The 20,701-nt window shown below is 35.5% G+C and overlaps 1 protein-coding gene across 2 annotated transcripts in view; it reads left to right on the forward strand.

The window, feature by feature from the left end:
* The window catches only part of rtet (major facilitator superfamily domain-containing protein rtet), a 43,652-nt gene that overhangs the window by 2,957 nt on the left and 19,994 nt on the right, over window positions 1-20,701 (forward strand). For both annotated transcript variants that reach the window (XM_081762066.1, XM_081762075.1), the window contains exons 2-5: window positions 2,563-2,951; window positions 5,344-5,447; window positions 6,688-6,846; window positions 20,301-20,483. In XM_081762066.1, the coding sequence (XP_081618192.1) occupies window positions 2,579-2,951; window positions 5,344-5,447; window positions 6,688-6,846; window positions 20,301-20,483 (819 nt within the window). In that variant the 5' untranslated portion in view covers window positions 2,563-2,578. The remainder of the gene's footprint in view (window positions 1-2,562; window positions 2,952-5,343; window positions 5,448-6,687; window positions 6,847-20,300; window positions 20,484-20,701) is intronic.

Raw genomic sequence — 20,701 nt, forward strand, 5'->3', positions numbered from 1 at the left:
ATATTGTCAATTGATGATTGTGTGGTTGAATATATTGGAAAAACTAAATTTTTGCTTTACTCCTACAACCTTACATCGGTATGCACTTAACATTTTCCTAGTAGTTCGTAATCCTACACCAAAATTACTTCCTCTTTCGCTCACTAGAGGAAGTTCCATGTGCGTACACAGGATAACGCTTACTTAAAGATATAATTTACTTTATTAACTTACTTAATTTAATTATTTACTTTAATAAAGGAAATAATTATATATTTTGTTTGATTTTTAATAAACTAATTTAGTTGTTCTAAATGAAAATGGTTAAAATTCAGTTGAATTACTTTTAAAACAATGAAAAATACTCACTTCATTAAAATTCGGTAAATTAAACCTAAATAGATATTTTGCAAAAGCTCTCTAAGAGTTAGCATTTTGGAATATGCTAGTGCGAACGATATCGTGGTGGTGAATGAGACAAAGGCAGCACTGCAAGAGAAATTAAATATCTGCAGAGGAGTATTTATTGTGTTTTCAGGAAAAATGTAATCGACAATAGAAGAATACGATTTGACGAAGAAAAGGTGGTAATAACGAGGAAATTCAAGTATTTGGGATCAAAACTGCAGAAAAATGCAATTATAGAAGAAGATGTAAAATAGAATTAGCAGCGGTTGGACAAAATGGAGAGAAGCTTGAGGACTATTATGTGACCGTAGTGTACCAATGCACCTTAAAGGAAAAGTTTACAAAACAGTAGAGAGAGCTTTCATGTTATACAGGGCGGAATGTTGGACGACGAAGAAGGGAGAGGAACAAGAGTTGAATGCTGCGGTGGATGTGTAGAGAGACGCGGAAGGACAGAATCAAGAAAGATGTGATCCGAGGAACAGTAACGGTAAGACCAGTGGTAGAAAAGCTACAAGAAAGTAGAGTTGAGCTCACCAAGTGGATGCTATAGAATTAAATGGAAAGCGAGCGCGAGGTCGGCAAAAGAAGAAGTAGAGAGATTGTGAAAAGAAATGATATGGTACAATATGGTGTCACAGTGGATATGACACAAGATAGAAATAGGTGGAGGACAGCGATCCGGAAAGCCAACCCTAGCTAACTGGGAAAAAAGCTTAGAAGAAGCGAAAGCTATTTAAATGAATTGTATTCCTACTCGTCTCCTGTTACGTAGGTATGACCAGGGTTGGCAAAAACCATGGTTTTTATTAAAAAAAACAAACAAAAAAACCGGTTTTTTTGGTTTAAACCAGGTTTTTATGGTTTAAATGATTTGCTCCATATATTCATATCATATATGGACAGAAATAAGTTTGTTTCGCCCTAATGTTATTATGCAACAACCGGGTTATGCTGGAAGGGATCACATAAGCTTAAAGCGGAATAAAAACCGCTTCTCGAGTTACATCGGAGAGAAATTGTCCTCCATTTGAACTCAGAACCAGGACTAATTGGCCACAAATGCGATACGTCTGCCGACTCACTCACGAAGGAAATCTGATAAAAAATACGTTGTACTGATCTTTACATGCTTCTTAATATAACTGTCAAGAGTCATTTGAGAAGGACAAAAAGATAAACAGTTGCACAAGTGAAACCATTACACAGAATTACATATGAACAATTTCAAAGTACTACGGAGTACAGAAGAACTAATTTAGTTCAAGTTAGTTAACAACGACTTTTATTGGTCCAAATTAAAGAAATACACCGACTTAATCTGCATATCAATAAGAAAAGTGAATAAAGATACGAATTATTTGAGTCCACTTTGGCTCAAACTTATTTATGCATAAATATAGATACCAAAGATACTTATTTCACTAAATGCCTCTCGTGGGGTCTGTATGACCCCCCACACACGCACACACACAAAAAGTACGGCATTTTCGATGTATTTTATCAATAGTAAACATTGAAACGAAACAATATTTAAATTTTTTCTTCGATTGCAATTACATAACAATAATAACAACTACAAAAAAATCACAAAATAAACATTTATAAACTTGTAAAAAAAAGTTGCTTTTGTAGTATAATCTTTTTGAGTAATGATTGGGGAATTTAGGTCTGAATATAATACGAATAATATAGGGAGTGAAACGTGATAACCCACAAATGTGTGTTCATCAAGATTTTACAAACACTTACACTTTTACGAACATTTTTTTGTTTTTTGGTTTAAACCAGTTGTTTTTTTTTTTTAAAAACCAGCTGGTTTAAACCATGGTTTAAACCACCTTGGTTTAAACCAGCCAACCCTGGGTATGACGTCATCGTTTCGTGATCGCAACCGTATACTCTTATTTTTCCGGCCAGCACACAGTTCAACATTGAAGAAATTTGTTAATAAATCGAACTAAATGTGAAGGTAGTACAAATTTATTTACTGTCTGACTTCTCACACAAAGTTCCTGATGTGCGTACTTTGGGAAGAGTGGTTGAATAGAAAAGGGAAAAGAAAAATGTTTCAAAATAATAACGTTTAAAACTTTACACATGAATTGCAACAAAGTATTTGTGAACTGTCTGCAACTATTAATTTGTATACTTGAATTTCTTATATTTTTATAGATTCATCAAAATTACCATGGTGGTTACTAGAGCTGCAGCTCGCCGACAGGCATCATCCGAGAATTCGTCTTCCTCTGGAAATGAGTCTTCAGCAATAGATGACAGAAAAAAGCCATATGCAAATGGAAAGGCAGCTCATAATGGCATGAGCGTTCATCATTCTTCAAAGACTAGCGAGTCCAAAGTGCAACCAATGGTTTACGTTATATTCATTTCATTGTTGCTGGATCTCCTGGCTTTCACCATGATTCTTCCATTGCTGCCTTCTTTGTTAGACCACTACCGAATCAACGATAAAAGTGGTCTCTATTCGTATCTTTTAGGAAAGGTTCGTTATTTCCAAAATCTTGTGGGAGCTCCAGAACGCTTCAATTCCGTACTTTTTGGAGGTAAGATTATTACTATTATTATTATTATTAACCTTAGTGAGAATAAGAAAACGTAGGAAGGTATATGCCATTCCAGTATGGCACTCAGCTGGATACTTCTCATTTACTTAATTACTTCCCTGCTCCTTTTTCTTATTATTATTATTATTATTTAATGAACTACTTACGACCAAGCAGTGAAAACACAATCTCTCACACACTAAGAGCTCCTTCGTGGCTAAGCAGTTAGAGTACGCGCCTTTGACGTGGGAGATCCGGGTTCGTTTCTCGGCGGGAGCTCATTTGGTTCGGATTCCACGTTAATCAGTAGGTCCCGTATCATATAACCTCGCTGCTGAAAGGGACGTTAAACTCAAAATCTGCTAATCACACACACACCAAAAGTGATACACTTCGAGCGTTTTTCCTAAACGCTTCATCACATAGGGAAGGAGAAAAGGCGGGCGATCGTTTTTTCATTCTTTTTTGGTTTTGACACACTAACTGTATAATTGAAAGTCCTACAGTACTGTATTATTATTATTATTATTATTATTATTATTATTATTATTATTATTATTATTATTATTATTATTATTATCTAATAACCTGTTGAACGGAAGAACGAGATGGAGAAATTTTTAACAAGATTTGGGGATGAGGAACAAGGAATAAGATTATAAGTAGAAGTCGGGTTGCCATTCGCCCCGGAGAATCCGGGACTGTCACGGAATCGAAATCTGCGTCCCGAAAAATTTATGGGGCGCTTAAATATCCCGGATTTCACCGAAGAAGAAAGGAAGGTAATATTATAGTTTGCTTTTTTCTCAGGATTAGGTATATCATTATTATTCTCTTCAGCTTCTCAGTATGGCAATTCAAAAGTTGACAGTGGGGGAGGAGGGTCATGCTGACGTAAGCATACATGCAAATTATTGGGTTGTTAGTTTGTTAAAAATAACAGAAATAAAGTAAAAATTCAGCGAAAGAAGTTCTTTGAAGATGCTAAACGCCGCTAGAACATATGGCCAATGAATTAACTGTTCTAGAAAAAAGAACACAACACCAACAGACAAAACGTGTGAAAGGAAACATCATACCTTGGATGGGCTAAAACAGACTCTGAAAGCCACGAGACATAATAGATCTTGAGAAATGAAAAAAAAAAAAAAAAAGCTGCCAGGGGGAGGAGTAAATCATCTGCTTCCGTTTGCTTAACTAGGGAGAAGGTCTAGTGAAATGACTAAAAATGTGATAACGTAATACTTGAACAATTCTATCTAATGGAAGAAAGTAAATTAGTATATAACACTTCTTTTCATTTTAAGCATTTCAAAGATTCTCGTAATTTAGTAGCATCCTGGATTTTTATTTTCGAAATATGGCAACCCTAGTGGAAGTAGTAGAAAAGAGTATAATCAATTTCTTGAAGGTGAATTCAGCCACGCCTGTCTCAAAAGAGTTAAACGTGTTTATATAGTAATGTATGTTGTAACTATGATGTCACTATTTTTTGATAAGCAATTCATTTTATCTTTTGGGGCGCGGTGGCTCAGTGGTAGAGCGTTCACCTCCGGTGCTTGGGGTCCCTGGTTCGATCCTAGCTCGCGACGTGTGGACTTTGTGGGGGACAAACACCGTGTGAGTGGGTTTTCTCGGGGTACTCCTGTTTCGTCCCGCTTTCTTCATTCCACCATTTCATTCATATTTCATATTCACTGTCTCCTTTAGCCTCCCCGGCATAACTGTGGGACGCAAAAGTCAAATATTTCTTTTCATTTTTTTCTTTGTTCTTCATAAAATCCTATTTCATTGTAATTGCGGAAAATTGGTGATAAGTGAGTGGTGAGTGATCTGTATGAACGCTTTTTAATTAATAAGTTACTAAACTTCAACGCGTCAACTGAACAAATAATAGATATTCACCTAGTAAAAAATAATAAAAAAATATATAAAATAAAATAAAATAATGAACTTCATAAAATAAATAAAATAGTGAACTTCATAAAATAAATAAAATAATGAACTTCATAGACTTTCGGCATTATCGTAAGCCTTCCTTAGTAATATTACCTGTTGTTTATATTTCCGTATATATTCATCCCCGATGAAAGGTAACATTACTAAGGAAGGCCTCGAAGAGGGCCTAAATCATATAAAGAACTTAATTAATCTTTTTTTTTTTTTTTTTTTTTTTTTTTGCACTACGTGATTATCTGTTACGTATTTAATTAAAGATTGAATCCATTAGCAAATATTACTAGACTTTAGTTTTATTATAGGATACTCTTTTATACTCCAGTAATCCTATTTCTGATTTTACTTTTTTTCTGTTTTTGACTTTTATGTTATGATTGTTTATGTAGTTGCAAATACAGTTTGTTTTAAAATCGTTTTATGTTTTTGTTTTTAGGGCTTCTGGGTTCCCTGTTTTCTTTTCTTCAGTTTGTTGCTTCTCCAGTGGTAGGAGGGTTATCTGATGTATACGGAAGGAGACCAGTGCTACTTGTATCATTGGTAATTCTTACTCATACTCTTCTAACTATTCTCAAATAGACGTAGGTCCTGCAAATATCTTTTTCTTGCTTCATGATAAAAAGTTCGCGGGTTTGAATTCTTTTGTTCCCTACGCGGTTTGGGGCCGCGGTGGCTCAGTGGTAGAGCGTTGACCTCTCGTGCATGGGGTCCTGGGTTCGATCCCGGCTCGCGCCAAGTGAACTTTGTGATGAACAAACACCGTGTGAGTGGGTTTTCTCGGGGTTCTCCCGTTTCCTCCCACTTACTTTATTCCACTATTTCATTCATTTATCATCATCACCGTCTCCTTTAGCCTAGGCGGCATAAGCATGGGACGTAAAACTCATTTCTCTACGCCGTAAGACTGTCAGCCCTCACCTCAGGGGTAAAAATGGATCAGAAAAGGTAGGGAGGCGAATGACGTCACATCGTCCCCTGTGCCTATCTTTGCACATTGTAATTTTTAAGTAAGGGGGGGCACGCCATAGAAATTTTTGGAAATAGGGGAATGGCGTCTGCTCGTGTTCCTCCTCACTTTTACCCCTACCTCATCTAAAAAGAAAAAAAAAAGTACCATCCAATACTTTATGGCCAATACTAATCCTTGTAGCAAGTTAACTACCGCTTTCTTCCTTTCGCTTTCATTCTTTAATTTAATAATTCGTAAGTATTTGTGATTTTATGCTAAACCGTTGGTTTAAAAGTAAAACCTACTGTTGAAGTAAGACTGAACTCACTTCTCTATGTTTTTGAAGCGGAATACATCTTGGAGTCTCATCAATAAACAATAAACGAGAAACAAAATGAGCCATTAGGTGTGTTTTAGTAAAAATGAAAATTTGAATGTTGAGTTTCAGTATTAATGAGGATTATTGTTTAGTATTACTAGAGATCCCAGGTGATAATCACTTTTCTTTCTGTATATATTGAGAGATTGGGAGCTTGGCTTGCGCTAGTAACATAGAAAGTAGAAGTAGTTGTAGAAGATGTTACAATGAAAATAGTTGATTGCACTTTGTGATTTTGTTACATAGTTTTGAGGTAACAACTACCAATGTTATTACTGACATTGTAGTAGCCTACATGTTTGCCTAAATAATAAAAGGTAATATTAATATTATTCACAGTATTTAAATCTAACTGAGAATTAACTAAGAATAGCTTTTACTTTTATAAGTTAGCACATGTAAGATTAAAAATTTTAAAGAAATATTCATCATAACAGGATTTTTTTTTCTAGGTTGGAATTTCACTGTCGTATGTGTTATGGGCGTTGTCTAAGAACTTTGCTCTCTTTGTGTTGGCCAGAGTGCTTGGAGGCATAAGTAAAGGCAATGTTAGTTTGTCCATGGCAATCATCACGGATGCATCTACTACAGTGACAAGAGCCAGAGGAATGGTGAGTGTACTAATACTACCAAGTGCTAATCAAGTAATCTAGAGTACTAATTCGTAAATCTCTCAATAAAATTCGTTTAGTTTCCCAGATTTCTAAATGCATCATAATTTGCAGGTAGATATGTGAGCAATTTTTCGAATGTCTATAAATCATTACATGAAGAAAATAGAAAGAATATGAAAAGCAAGGAGTAGAACAAATAATAGTCTTTTTAGATTTTTATGAGATAACATGACTATCTTAACCATGTAGTAATTATTTCTACTTGGTTTCTATTCCTGTATGATAATAGAAGTACTTACAGTTTTTGTGTTATTTAAGCTTTAAGATTTCAAGCCCGTTCCGCCATTTAACCACCTTGGAGCTCAAGCCACGGTTTGAACGAAATGCAATATTCACAAAGTTAATTTTAAATGCTAGTGGGTTGGTTTAGAAACATGAAACAAAAAGCATAATACACAGAATAGATCAAAGATTAATAGAAAGTATGAGTTATGCCCATTAAAGCAATAGTAGCTTAACTGACGACTGCCAAAATCGAAAATTTCAGTATTTTTCTCTCATTCACGCTTTCTGATGCCCACCCTTTCTGGGATCCTTTCCCCACCCCTCTCTGGAAAAGCAGGGATGATCCTGAAATCTAATAAACATGCCACATTGAAGGAAACAAAGTGTCCACTCTGTAAACTTCACAACTAGCAATCCGAGAATAAACCTGTTCGGAGCATGGCTTGGGCTTCAAGGTGGATACGTGAGGGTAACTATGTATAATTACTTGGACTCCTTTTATATTACCTTAGATTTTGCTAGTTAATGTCACTAAGTTTCCAGCTGTTATTTCTACAGATTTCTCTGTAATGACTTCAACTTAGCGCGCACTTGGAGCGACCAAGGATGAAAAAAGCGGCGCTTTCGAAAATATTTACGCTGGTATTAATACATTGACACAATAAGGTTAATCTTATTATTTATTTGAGAAAAATGTTTCGGGTGGTTTCTATACTTACATTTTAATTTTATAATGTTGAAAAATAACAAAATGAAGGACACGTTCTTCATGAAGGTTCTTTGACTAATGAACTAAATGTATATGTCGTTTAGTGAACTATTGAACATAACGTGTTTAAACACACGCACATTTTAATCACTTAATGAAGGTGGCACCAGTTAGCATACAGTATTTACGAAGCATTGAAAGCTACAAAAAGTGAGGATCTGGCATAAAATGGAGTTCTTTTCAGTTGTTCCCATGTTTTTCGTATAGATTAATTAAAATAATGAAAATAAATAAATAAATAAATAAATGTAAAAAAAAAAAGTGAGCTCCAGATATCCTAATAACACTGAACGGAATTTTAGTAATAATAGAGTTATTTTGTTCATCAAATATCATTAAGTAGAGTGCGCCAAATTTAGTGTTAATTCGATGATACACATATTGGTATGACCAAAAGAAACGTAAGAGGACTCTTAAGCAAAATAAAGAAACAGTATCTGGTCTTTCAAAACATTTGAAAAACATGGACATACAATTCAAGACATTAAAATTTAGAACTGTTTTTCCATCTGAAAGGAGAGTATTTGAAGCCTACTATTTCAGGACGAAAAATCCGAAACTTAATATCAAGAAATTTAATTTGAATAGAGATTGGGATACTAGTTAGAAGTTAAGTTTAGTTGATTTTTTTGAGTTTAACGTCCTGTTCAGCAGCGAGGTTATATGAAACGTGTGCCTACTGATTAATATGGAATCCGAACCACATGAGCTCCCACCGAGAATCGAACCTCAGTGGCCGGGTCTCCCACGCCACTATAGTTATAAGTTGCATCATAGAAATGTAAGATAAAATTTCAGCTTTATTTCGTCTTGATATAGGTTTATTTAATTATCTAAAAACTCTTACGTTATACAAAAATAACCAAATTAAAAATTCACCTGAAATGCAAAATTCTGCAAATTTGAAGTTGCGACATCGGGTAAGCAGTTTGAGTGGATGTGTTTGTGCTTCATTTAAGTACAAAATAGATGTGCTCATGTAGCTGCTAGTCTATAAAATAAAAAGTTCTGGCAAGATTTACGTAATGTGTATGCGCCTTAGGCGTGGGAGACCAGGGTTCGATTCCCGGCGGGAGCACATGTTCGGATTCCACGTTAATCCGTAAGTCCCGTCTCATATAGCCTCGCTGCCGAAAGGGACGTTAAACTTAAAATCAACATCAACAATTTACATAATGTATTGGCTCGTGAGTGTAAAGAATTATACGGGTGCATAAGTAAAAAGTTCCGTTGGTGTGTGCCAGCTAGCAACAAGTAGTAGTGGTCCGCGTATGGCGAACTGAGTCAGCAAAAATTTTTGTGACGTCATAGGTCAAAGGTCAATGACCTTGGCCCGGGGTCAATGACCTAGGGGTACCTAGGACCACCCCCTCTAAATTTTGGCAGGGGTACCTTGGCCCACCCCTTAAATTTTGGCAGGGGTACATAGGACCACCCCCCTTAAATTTTGGAAATTGCCAAATTTAAAAATTTGGTATGGTAGCCTAGGACCAGGGTATGTACCTCTATCAGTATTGGGTGTCTATGTCGTTCCCTTTCATGGGTAAAAAATTGCCAAAAATTGAAATTTCGGGGGTTTTTGACCTAATTTATCCCCTTTGATGAGGTGTTATTACCTTATATAGTTATATGGGCGTATACAGGGGTTCATTACCTTTTATAAGACATGGGTATATTTGTGCACCCCTTGAGAAATTTGGGAGGGGTACCTTGGCCCACCACTTAAATTTTGGAAATTGCCCAATTTCAACATTTGGTATTATAGTACAGGACCCTAATATGTATTATGATAAATTTGGATGGTCCACCTCGTTTCCTTTTAGGGGTACCAAATTGCCAAAACTATAAACGTAAGCAATACGTTGTACCACGTGTTTGGTTTTCGACCTAATTTATCTCCTTGGATGAGGTCCTATTACCTTATATGATTATATGGTCATGTATAGGGGTCCATTACCTATCATAAGACATGGGTACATTGGTGCACCCCTTTAAATTTTTGGGAGGAGTACCTTGGCCCACCCCCTTAAATTTTGGAAATTGCCCAATTTCAACATTGGGTATTATAGTACTGGACCCTAATATGTATTATGATAAATTTGGGTGGTCCACCTCGTTCCCTTTTAGGGGGTACAAAATTGCCAAAATTTTAGTACAACCACGTGTTTGGTTTTTGGTCGATTTTATCCCCTTTGATGAGGTGTTATTACCCTATATAGTTATATGGTCATGTATAGGGGTCCATTCCCTTTCATAAGACATAGGTACATTGGTGCACCCCGGGAGGGGTACCTTGGCCCACCCCTTAAATTTTGGAAATTGCCCAATTTCAACATTTGGTATTATAGTACTGGACCCTAACATGTATTATGATAAATTTGGATGGTCCACATCGTTCCCTTGTAGGGGTACAAAAATTGCCAAAATATAAACGTTGTACCACGTGTTTGTTTTTTTGGTCCATTTTATCCCCTTTGATGAGATTCTATGATTACAGGGGTTCATTTCTTATCATAAGATATGGGCACCCTTCTTAAATTTTGGCAATGGGGGTCCACTGAAATTGTCCAATTGAAGCATAGTACAGGACCTCAATATGTTTCGGTGGTCCTATTACCAAATTTGTTTAGTACAACCACTTGTTCGGTTACTGACTCAATTAAGGTTATAAGGTATGGACGGGTATCCCCTTTCAATTTGGTAGGACCCTTCGGGTGTAGTACAGTCACGTGATCGATGATTTGGTTTTGATGCGTGACGAGGTCCCTGGTCAATGTTCTCTAGGAAAGATTCTTGGCATTTAAAACTTTTTTTTCAACTTTTCAAACTAAAAAAAAAAGAAAACAAAAATTGAAACGAAAAAATTTCGAAACAAAAATGTTCAAACAAAAAATTTTAAACAAAAAATTCGAACATTTTTTAAACTTAAATTTCAAACAAAAAGTTTTTAGTTTGAAATAAAAAAATTTTAAACAAAAAAAATTGGAAACGAAAAATTTCAAAACAAAAATTTCGAACAAAAAAAAATTTAAACAAAAAATTTTGCAACAAAAAAAATTAAAAATTTTCAAACGAAAAAAAATTTCAAACAAAATTTTGAAAACAAAAATTTCAAAACAAAAATTTTCAACAAAAAAAATTTCAAACGAAAAAATTTTTAAACAAAATTTGAAACAAAAATTTTGAAACAAAAAAAAATTTAAACAAAATTTTTGAAACAAAAATTACAAAACAAATTTCAAACGAAAAATTTTCAAATAGAATTTAAATCAAACAGTGATCAGCTTTCACGGTTAACCGTTAAACTTTATCCGGTTTTTAACTATTCGATTAACAAATAAACGGTTTTCAACTATTCGATTAACAAATAAACGGTTTTCAACTACTCGATAAACAGATGAACGGTTTTAACCTTTTCACACCAGTGAGTGCAAGAGTTTACAATCTAAAACAAAAAGAAAATTTGTACTCGCTTTAAATACGCATCATTTTTGAAACAAGGTGTTAGTGTTCATCATGGATACACAGTGGAAACATCCATTTACCTGTATTCTCGCAGGGCCTAGTGGGTGTGGAAAAACGTATTTTGTGAAGCGATTACTGTCACATCTCCCAACCATGATCAATGCAAAATTTCGTAAGATATACTGGTATTATGCAGAATGGCAAGACGTGTATGCAACAATGCCAGTTCCAGTAGAATTTCACGAAGGACTTCCACGAATGAAAGATTTTCAGCCTCAAGATGGACCACATTTGATTATTATTGATGACCATATGCGAGAAGTGAATAGTGATATTGTTGATATGTTCACAAAAGGATCACATCATCGAAATATTAGTGTGATTTTTATAACACAAAATGTATTTCATCAAAGTAAAGCAAATAGAAATATGAGTTTAAATTGTTCGTATTTGGTGTTGTTTAAAAATCCACGTGACAAGTCACAAATCAAGCATATGAGTTATCAAATCATGCCTGAGCATCCACTGTTTCTACAAGAAAGTTATGCAGACGCAACAAGAAATCCACATGGTTATTTACTGATGGATCTTAAACAAGATACACCCGATGAAATGCGATTTCGTACAAATATTTTTCCCGACGATTTGCATCATTATGTTTACGTACCAACAAAACATGTTTAAATTATTGTGCATGTGAAAAGAATGACTTAGTCTGTCACGATGTCTCCTACAGTGAAACACGCTGATCTGCTACGTGCTCTGCACAAAGCTAAACCAAGATTGCGTAAAGCTATTATTGCCAATGTAGACGCTTCATTAATTCATAGTATTTGTGAATGTTGTTATAATGTCTTAAAAGGCAATGTTCCACTGACAAGTGCGCAGAAGTCAAGATTAAAGCGTTACAAGAACACGCTCCGCTATCTTGTAGACAATACAAAATCATTGGATAAAAAGAAGAAACATTTAGCCGTACAACAAGGAGGATTCTTACCTGCATTACTTGCACCTATTGTAGGAAGTGTGTTATCCAGTATTTTGTTTAAACAATAAACTTCATGGAACATAGCAAGAAGATGGTTTTAGTGCCACCAGAAATGCTTCAACGAATGCATGCATCATCATCCCGTGTGAGTGAAAATCGAGAATCTAATCTCGATCGTGAAATGCAATCTATATTGAATACATCGTATCCAAGTGATGAAGAAAAATGGAATCAGTACAATAGAATATTACAGAAATATCTTTATGTGATACGTAAACAAGAAGAACCAATACCACTTACAATTACATCAATGAAACCTGATGGTGACGTCCCGAATGTTGACGATAGCACGAAACAAGAAATTTTAGCCGCAATACCACAAATGTATCGTAAGAAAGCCGAACTACTATTCCGTCGTTTAAAACAAGATGACGCAATTACGTGGGATCATAAAGGAACAGTGTACATCAACGACAATAAACTACATGGATCCAATATTGTAGATTTAATGTGTGATGTGACTCGACCGAGGAAACATTCTAATCCTCAAGGCTGGGAATTGTTTTGCAACTACCTTGCATCGTCAAACACACCTCAAGAATTGATTGGTAATCCACGAAGATTAAACTATATTGTCAAGCATAATAGTACAACAGCATCTGAAGGATCTGCACCACCAAAACCGGCACCTGAATTATTTTCTTCCGGAGAAGAAGAAGAAGAAGAAGATGATGATGATGTTTTAGAAGTCCGACCAAAAAGAAAACGTATCATTCCACAATGGTCAACGTACAAACCATGAACAAAAAGTTGAAATCCATTTATTACAATCCAGCACATCCTGCATCGTTTTCTACTGCAAAGAAATTATGGCAAGCCACAGGAAAATCTATACCTCTAGCCAAAATAAAACTTTGGTTAAACAAACAACCTACCTACACGTTACACCGTCCTGTACGTCGTCGTTTCCGTAGAGATTTTTATCTTGTCAACAATATTGATGATCAATGGGAATGTGATTTAAATGATTTACAATCACTTCAAAACTATAATGACAATTACCGCTATATTCTTACAGTGATTGATGTGTTTAGTCGGTACGGGTGGGCTGTACCACTAAAATCAAAAAGTGCCGAGGATATAGTGAATGCATTTGAAATGATTTTCCAGGACAGGAAACCAATTGTACTACGTAGTGATCAAGGAACTGAATTTACCAACAAGACAGTACAAAAGTTTCTCAGGAAACACAACGTGCAACATGTTACAACAAAGGATCCAGATATTAAAGCCAGCATCGCAGAAAGATTTAATCAGACATTGAAACATCGTATGTGGAAATACTTTACCAAATATCAAACATACAATTACATCAAAGTATTGCCTTTACTTGTAAAAGCATACAATGAAAGTCGGCATTCCAGTATTAAAATGGCACCTGCAAACGTTTCTCAGGACAATTTACTGGAGGTGTGGCATAACTTGTACGACAAAAAGCTACAACGTTCAAAACAAGATACGGATTTATCTGTTGGTGATACTGTTCGTATAAGTAAAACAAAACGTATCTTTGACAAGGGTTACCTCGAGAACTGGACTTGGGAAATATTCAGAGTAAAAGCCATTGTACCAAGAAACCCACCAGTGTATCGACTAGAGGATTTAAATCATCAACTCATCGATGGTGTTTTCTACAGAGAAGAATTACAACCAGTACCGCTCCCTTCGACGTTCCTCATCGATAAAATATTACGTACAAGAACAAAAGGTCGCAGAAAGGAGTATCTCGTCCAGTGGAAAGGATATCCTTCCTCATTCAATTCGTGGATCCCTGCAACTTCATTGAAGAAGAAGAAGAAGAATGGAACCTGATCAAGATTTTTACGTTACACTTCCCAGTAATAGTTCCATGGATTATTTTCCAGAAAATACATTGACTTCATATATTACGAAATTACAACGACGTGTAGAGTTTCGCCAGAAATGGGATGTGGCAATTGTAGAGATTCATTATCCACATTCTTTGCTGAACATTAACAGTAAAAACAATAAAATATATTACAAATCATCAAGTAGTAATGATCAGGAACCGTGGAAGGTTGTAACGATCCCTGTACGCTATTATAACAATATACGGGATCTTATTCATGCAATTAATATACATCATAAAGAAACCAATTTATTTATATCTCATGACGCAACTAATAATATATGCCTCATAAGACATCCCAAAAAGGAAATCCATACTTCTGTACAATTGTCACCAAGTGTTAGTTTAATGCTTGGATTTGACCCGAAAAGTGATTTAAAAGATATGGAAAAGGGACAATATACACCGGATGTACGATTAGGCTTACCATCACAAATGTACGTCTATTGTGACATTATTGAATCTGTCATTGTTGGAGATACAATGGTACCATTGCTACGAATTGTCAACATGGATCCTGTGAATCATACTTTTGGAAGTCATGCAGTACAAATCTTTAATCCTGCACATTATGTTCCGGTGGAAAAAATGAATTTTGAGCAAATACAAATCGATATAAGGGATAGCACAGGTCATCCTATGCCATTCACCTTTGGAACGGTGTGTACAAAACTACATTTCCGTCGTCGTCGTCATGACTGATCCGTATTTGCAATACTACCAAAAACAAGCGTTATCCGGTATCGGCAACGTCTATGTGGGAAGTCCCTATCAAGCAGGACATGGCATTGGAAGTTTCCTTGGTGGCTTATTTCGTTCAGTGTTACCACTTGTGAAGCAAGGCGCTAAAACTGTGGGAAAAGAATTATTGAAATCAGGTGCCAATATGATTAATGATGTTGTGATCTCGAATCAACCGCTGGATGAATCGTTTCATCAACGTATGCAAGAGGCAAAATCAAATTTACAAGAAAAAGCTAAAAACAAGTTGAAAACTATGCTGGGAAGTGGATATCATAAACGAAAATGGGATGACTGCTCTCAGTTTGAGGTTGACCTTCCAACGATCAACAACACCATCAATCCTACAAAGAGACGTAAATTATCACATAAGAAGAAGAAGAGATCATTGGCATCGTCACCAGATATTTTTGATTAATTCAACGATGGCTTTCTTACATCATCAATCCTGTGAATGTGTAAAAAGTGAATTGGACATTTTTTCAACGTTGCCCACGCAAACCAGTGTTCTGGACAATCGTATTATTGGCTACAAACCAATTAGTTCAATAGCTGAAAATTCACCAATAGAATTTGTAGTGAGTGGTAGCAGTGATGAATATATTGATTTACCACAAACCTTATTATACATCCAAGCACAAATTGTGAAACCAGATGGTTCCTCCTTCATCAATACGGATAAAGCAATTGCACCTGTCAATGATTTTCTAAATGCTATGTTTAGTGAAGTACAAATCTACTTGAACAATAAACTGATTTCATTTCCGTCACATAATCATCCATATCGTTCGTACATGGAAAAACTGCTCAATTATAGTGATGGAGCTAAAAATACACATTTGCAAACAGCAATGTGGTTTCAAGATACGGCTGGTCATATGAACGCAACCACAAGTGAGAACAAAGGATTTCAACAACGCTATGAACTGACAAAACAAAGTATGAAATTCGATATGATTGGACATCTTCATTGTGACATTTTTAATCAAGATAAATTTTTAATTCATGGAGTGGAATTACGTGTGAAACTTATTCCTGCAAAGCCAAACTTTTGTCTCATGGCCGGTGAAAGTGGTGTCAATGCAAAAATCAATATTCTAGATGCATCGTTGCAGGTGAAAAAAGTCAGCATCAGCCCTAGTGTCAAATTGGCACACAATAAAATTTTACAATCTACACCGGCAAAGTATCCTCTGACAAGGGTTCAAATGAAATCATTTACCATCCCGAAGGATATACAATCCAAAACTATTGATAACCTGTTTATGGGAACATTGCCAAATCGTATTATTGTAGGATTTACATCGAATGAAGCATCCAGTGGAACTATTACCACCAATCCATTTGAATTTCAACATCTAAACATTAATTTCTTTACATTGTACGTGGATGGAAAAGCTGTACCTTCAAAACCATTGCAACCCAACTTTGAAGAAAATCTCTACATTTCATCGTACCACACATTGTTCTCAGGCTCTGGCATACATTTTACCAATACTGGAAATACAATTTCAAGAGCCGACTACAAGAATGGATATACACTGTTTGTATTTGACCTAACTCCCGATTCTTCTGCTGGAGATTGTCACTATTGGAATTTACAACGACATGGAGCCATCCGATTGGAAGTTCATTTCCAAGAGAAATTAGCAGCACCTGCAAACTGTATTGTGTATGGAGAGTTTTCCTCACTCCTAGAGATCGACCACCAGCGCAACATTATCCTGGACTTTTAAATTACAAGGTACGTATACGTTATGTATCATTTCCATTCACGATGTTGAATACATTACAATTAGCTAGTGCTTTACACGGTAGTCCATTATTCAGAAATCATTTTACTGGGGTATTTGCAAGCGATGAGTTGCCCTCACGGATTTCTCTTCCTCTGGCAATCATTGTAAATACAGATCCATCCACAAAACTAGGAAGCCATTGGATTGCAATTTATATTGATCATCGCGGTGTTGGAGAATATTTTGACAGCTATGGCCTTCCTCCTTATGTACCACAACATGTTGCATTCTTAAAACTTCATTGTATATACTATAAATATAATAATAGCCAAATGCAAAGTCTTGGTTCATCCGTATGTGGCTATTATGCTTATTTTTATTTGTGCTGTAAAGCCCAAGGAAAATCTCTGCGTGAAATTCAATATTTGTTCACAACAGTACCCACGGTTAATGATCGTAGACTGCTGCAATATACCTTCCAGGTAATTTTATCATATTTATCATTGCAAATGTATTTGTTTAATCATCATCTATTTCTATACTAATCATCTTTTTCCTCGTTCTTTTTTACAGAATTCACAATACGAAGCTTTGCAAACGGGTGCTATGCTGCAAAACATGGAAACAAATCATTACAATCAAGAAGAGGAGGCGGTCTAATGAAGAAACCCAGCTCAATATACAAACATTGTCAATAAGAAAGAAAAAGAAGAAACCAGAAATATAAATAAAATACAATTTAAGCTGACCTATGTGTTTTTATTGTCCATTCCATATACAACGTTATCAGATTCTCCTAAAGAACTGTGTGATATAAGACGAGAACCCTGGACAAAGTTTCCACCTAATTCCTAGAGAACATTGACCAGGGACCTCGTCACGCATCAAAACCAAATCATCGATCACGTGACTGTACTACACCCGAAGGGTCCTACCAAATTGAAAGGGGATACCCGTCCATACCTTATAACCTTAATTGAGTCAGTAACCGAACAAGTGGTTGTACTAAACAAATTTGGTAATAGGACCACCGAAACATATTGAGGTCCTGTACTATGCTTCAATTGGACAATTTCAGTGGACCCCCATTGCCAAAATTTAAGAAGGGTGCCCATATCTTATGATAAGAAATGAACCCCTGTAATCATAGAATCTCATCAAAGGGGATAAAATGGACCAAAAAAACAAACACGTGGTACAACGTTTATATTTTGGCAATTTTTGTACCCCTACAAGGGAACGATGTGGACCATCCAAATTTATCATAATACATGTTAGGGTCCAGTACTATAATACCAAATGTTGAAATTGGGCAATTTCCAAAATTTAAGGGGTGGGCCAAGGTACCCCTCCCGGGGTGCACCAATGTACCTATGTCTTCTGAAAGGGAATGGACCCCTATACATGACCATATAACTATATAGGGTAATAACACCTCATCAAAGGGGATAAAATCGACCAAAAACCAAACACGTGGTTGTACTAAAATTTTGGCAATTTTGTACCCCCTAAAAGGGAACGAGGTGGACCACCCAAATTTATCATAATACATATTAGGGTCCAGTACTATAATACCCAATGTTGAAATTGGGCAATTTCCAAAATTTAAGGGGGTGGGCCAAGGTACTCCTCCCAAAAATTTAAAGGGGTGCACCAATGTACCCATGTCTTATGATAGGTAATGGACCCCTATACATGACCATATAATCATATAAGGTAATAGGACCTCATCCAAGGAGATAAATTAGGTCGAAAACCAAACACGTGGTACAACGTATTGCTTACGTTTATAGTTTTGGCAATTTGGTACCCCTAAAAGGAAACGAGGTGGACCATCCAAATTTATCATAATACATATTAGGGTCCTGTACTATAATACCAAATGTTGAAATTGGGCAATTTCCAAAATTTAAGTGGTGGGCCAAGGTACCCCTCCCAAATTTCTCAAGGGGTGCACAAATATACCCATGTCTTATAAAAGGTAATGAACCCCTGTATACGCCCATATAACTATATAAGGTAATAACACCTCATCAAAGGGGATAAATTAGGTCAAAAACCCCCGAAATTTCAATTTTTGGCAATTTTTTACCCATGAAAGGGAACGACATAGACACCCAATACTGATAGAGGTACATACCCTGGTCCTAGGCTACCATACCAAATTTTTAAATTTGGCAATTTCCAAAATTTAAGGGGGGTGGTCCTATGTACCCCTGCCAAAATTTAAGGGGTGGGCCAAGGTACCCCTGCCAAAATTTAGAGGGGGTGGTCCTAGGTACCCCTAGGTCATTGACCCCGGGCCAAGGTCATTGACCTTTGACCTATGACGTCACAAAAATTTTTGCTGACTCAGTTCGCCATACGCGGACCACTACTACTACTCAACATTATCAAGTAAATATTTCCAAGTACTCGTGTGTTTGTGATTTTCAAACTTTATTATATAAATAATTTTCTCCAACTGCGGTTGTCCCATAAAATGTTATATGAAGCTAAAAAGAAGAAATCACCAGTACATGACTCAGTAGAACCCTTGTGTGTTAAAAAGAAAAAGAAAAAAATAGTTGTTTTCGAAATATCCAGAAACTCTAACTTATCTACCAGATTTCAAATAACATGGAGGTAAGTAAGTTTAATTTAGATATACACATATTTTTCACTAGATATCCACATTATTATTATTTTCGTGAAGAATGCGCCAAAGTTTAGATCTACCCAGCACATTCTAAAGTTCTGCTATCTCGTTGTTATATTTACTAAGGTTTCTAAAATAATAGAACAGTCGTGGCTTACTTCTATGTTTCTCTGAAAATAAGACCAAGACTTATATTATTGTTCTGCCCAAAAGACGCTAAACCTATTGATAAAAAAAATGTAACCTTGTAGTAACTGCACATTGAAATGTAATTATAATGTTGCTATAAAATAACCCCTGAAATGTAATTATAATGTTGCTATAAAATAACCCCTTTCGAGCTCTGCAACTACTGGAAGATATTTTAAGGGTAAGGCTTATACGTATTAAGAGCAATTTGAATAATTTTGCTAGAGTTTGTTATTTATTTATTTATTTATTTATTTTTTAGCGTTACCATTACTTTACCTTATTTATGAAGTAGAATGCCAAATTTTCGGTGAACTGTGCTGCGACCTTTTTCCAAGCAAGGATTAAATTAGAGTTTAATGAGATGTTGTGAGAAGCGAAAGCTATATATTCTGTGATAAATACCCTTTTCATAAATATTGATTGATAATTTTCATTCTTCTCTTTTTTTTTTTAATGTCCTATTTTTTTCCTCTTAATGACGATTTTTTACATAAATTTATTATCTGAATCGGTATAATTTACGTTAGGGTGCTTTCTTTTTCAGCAATAGCAATAGGACGCTAAGAAAAATATTTTCAGGAATTTTGCAGAATTTTATATTTTATAAAAGGGAAACTTTAAGATTGACAAGGTTGAAACCTTAAATCACTATAAAAGGTCATAAGTTAATTAATCATAGCTAATTACTGTGTTTTCACCCCTTTCAGGCATTCGTTGGTATAGCATTTTCAGTTGGTTTTATTGTTGGTCCACTGATTGGAGCATTATTTGCCCAATGGTCTCATTCCCAGTCCGGCGATTGGTTTGTAGTACCTGCTCTTTTTGCCTTGCTTCTTGCGGTGCTCGACGTTGTTTTTGTAGCTTTCTGCTTCAAGGAGACTTTACCCAAAGTGAGTATAAAAACATATATGTTTATATAGTATTGAAATTGAGTTCCTAAGTTGGTGATATGTTTACCACTTCATAAAAATTAGCTAATTATCAGTTTTTGATCTAATTTATACATGTATTTTTGCAAAGAGTTTCCTTTGTTCTGAAAACAGTAACGGTTGAAGTATTTGTGCTTTATTTCAATTGTTATAATGTAGTTAATAATAATATAATAAAA

Source organism: Thermobia domestica, chromosome 1 (assembly GCF_964235325.1).
Source record: "Thermobia domestica chromosome 1, izTheDome1.hap1.1, whole genome shotgun sequence".
Classification (NCBI taxonomy): Eukaryota; Metazoa; Arthropoda; class Insecta; order Zygentoma; family Lepismatidae; genus Thermobia; species Thermobia domestica.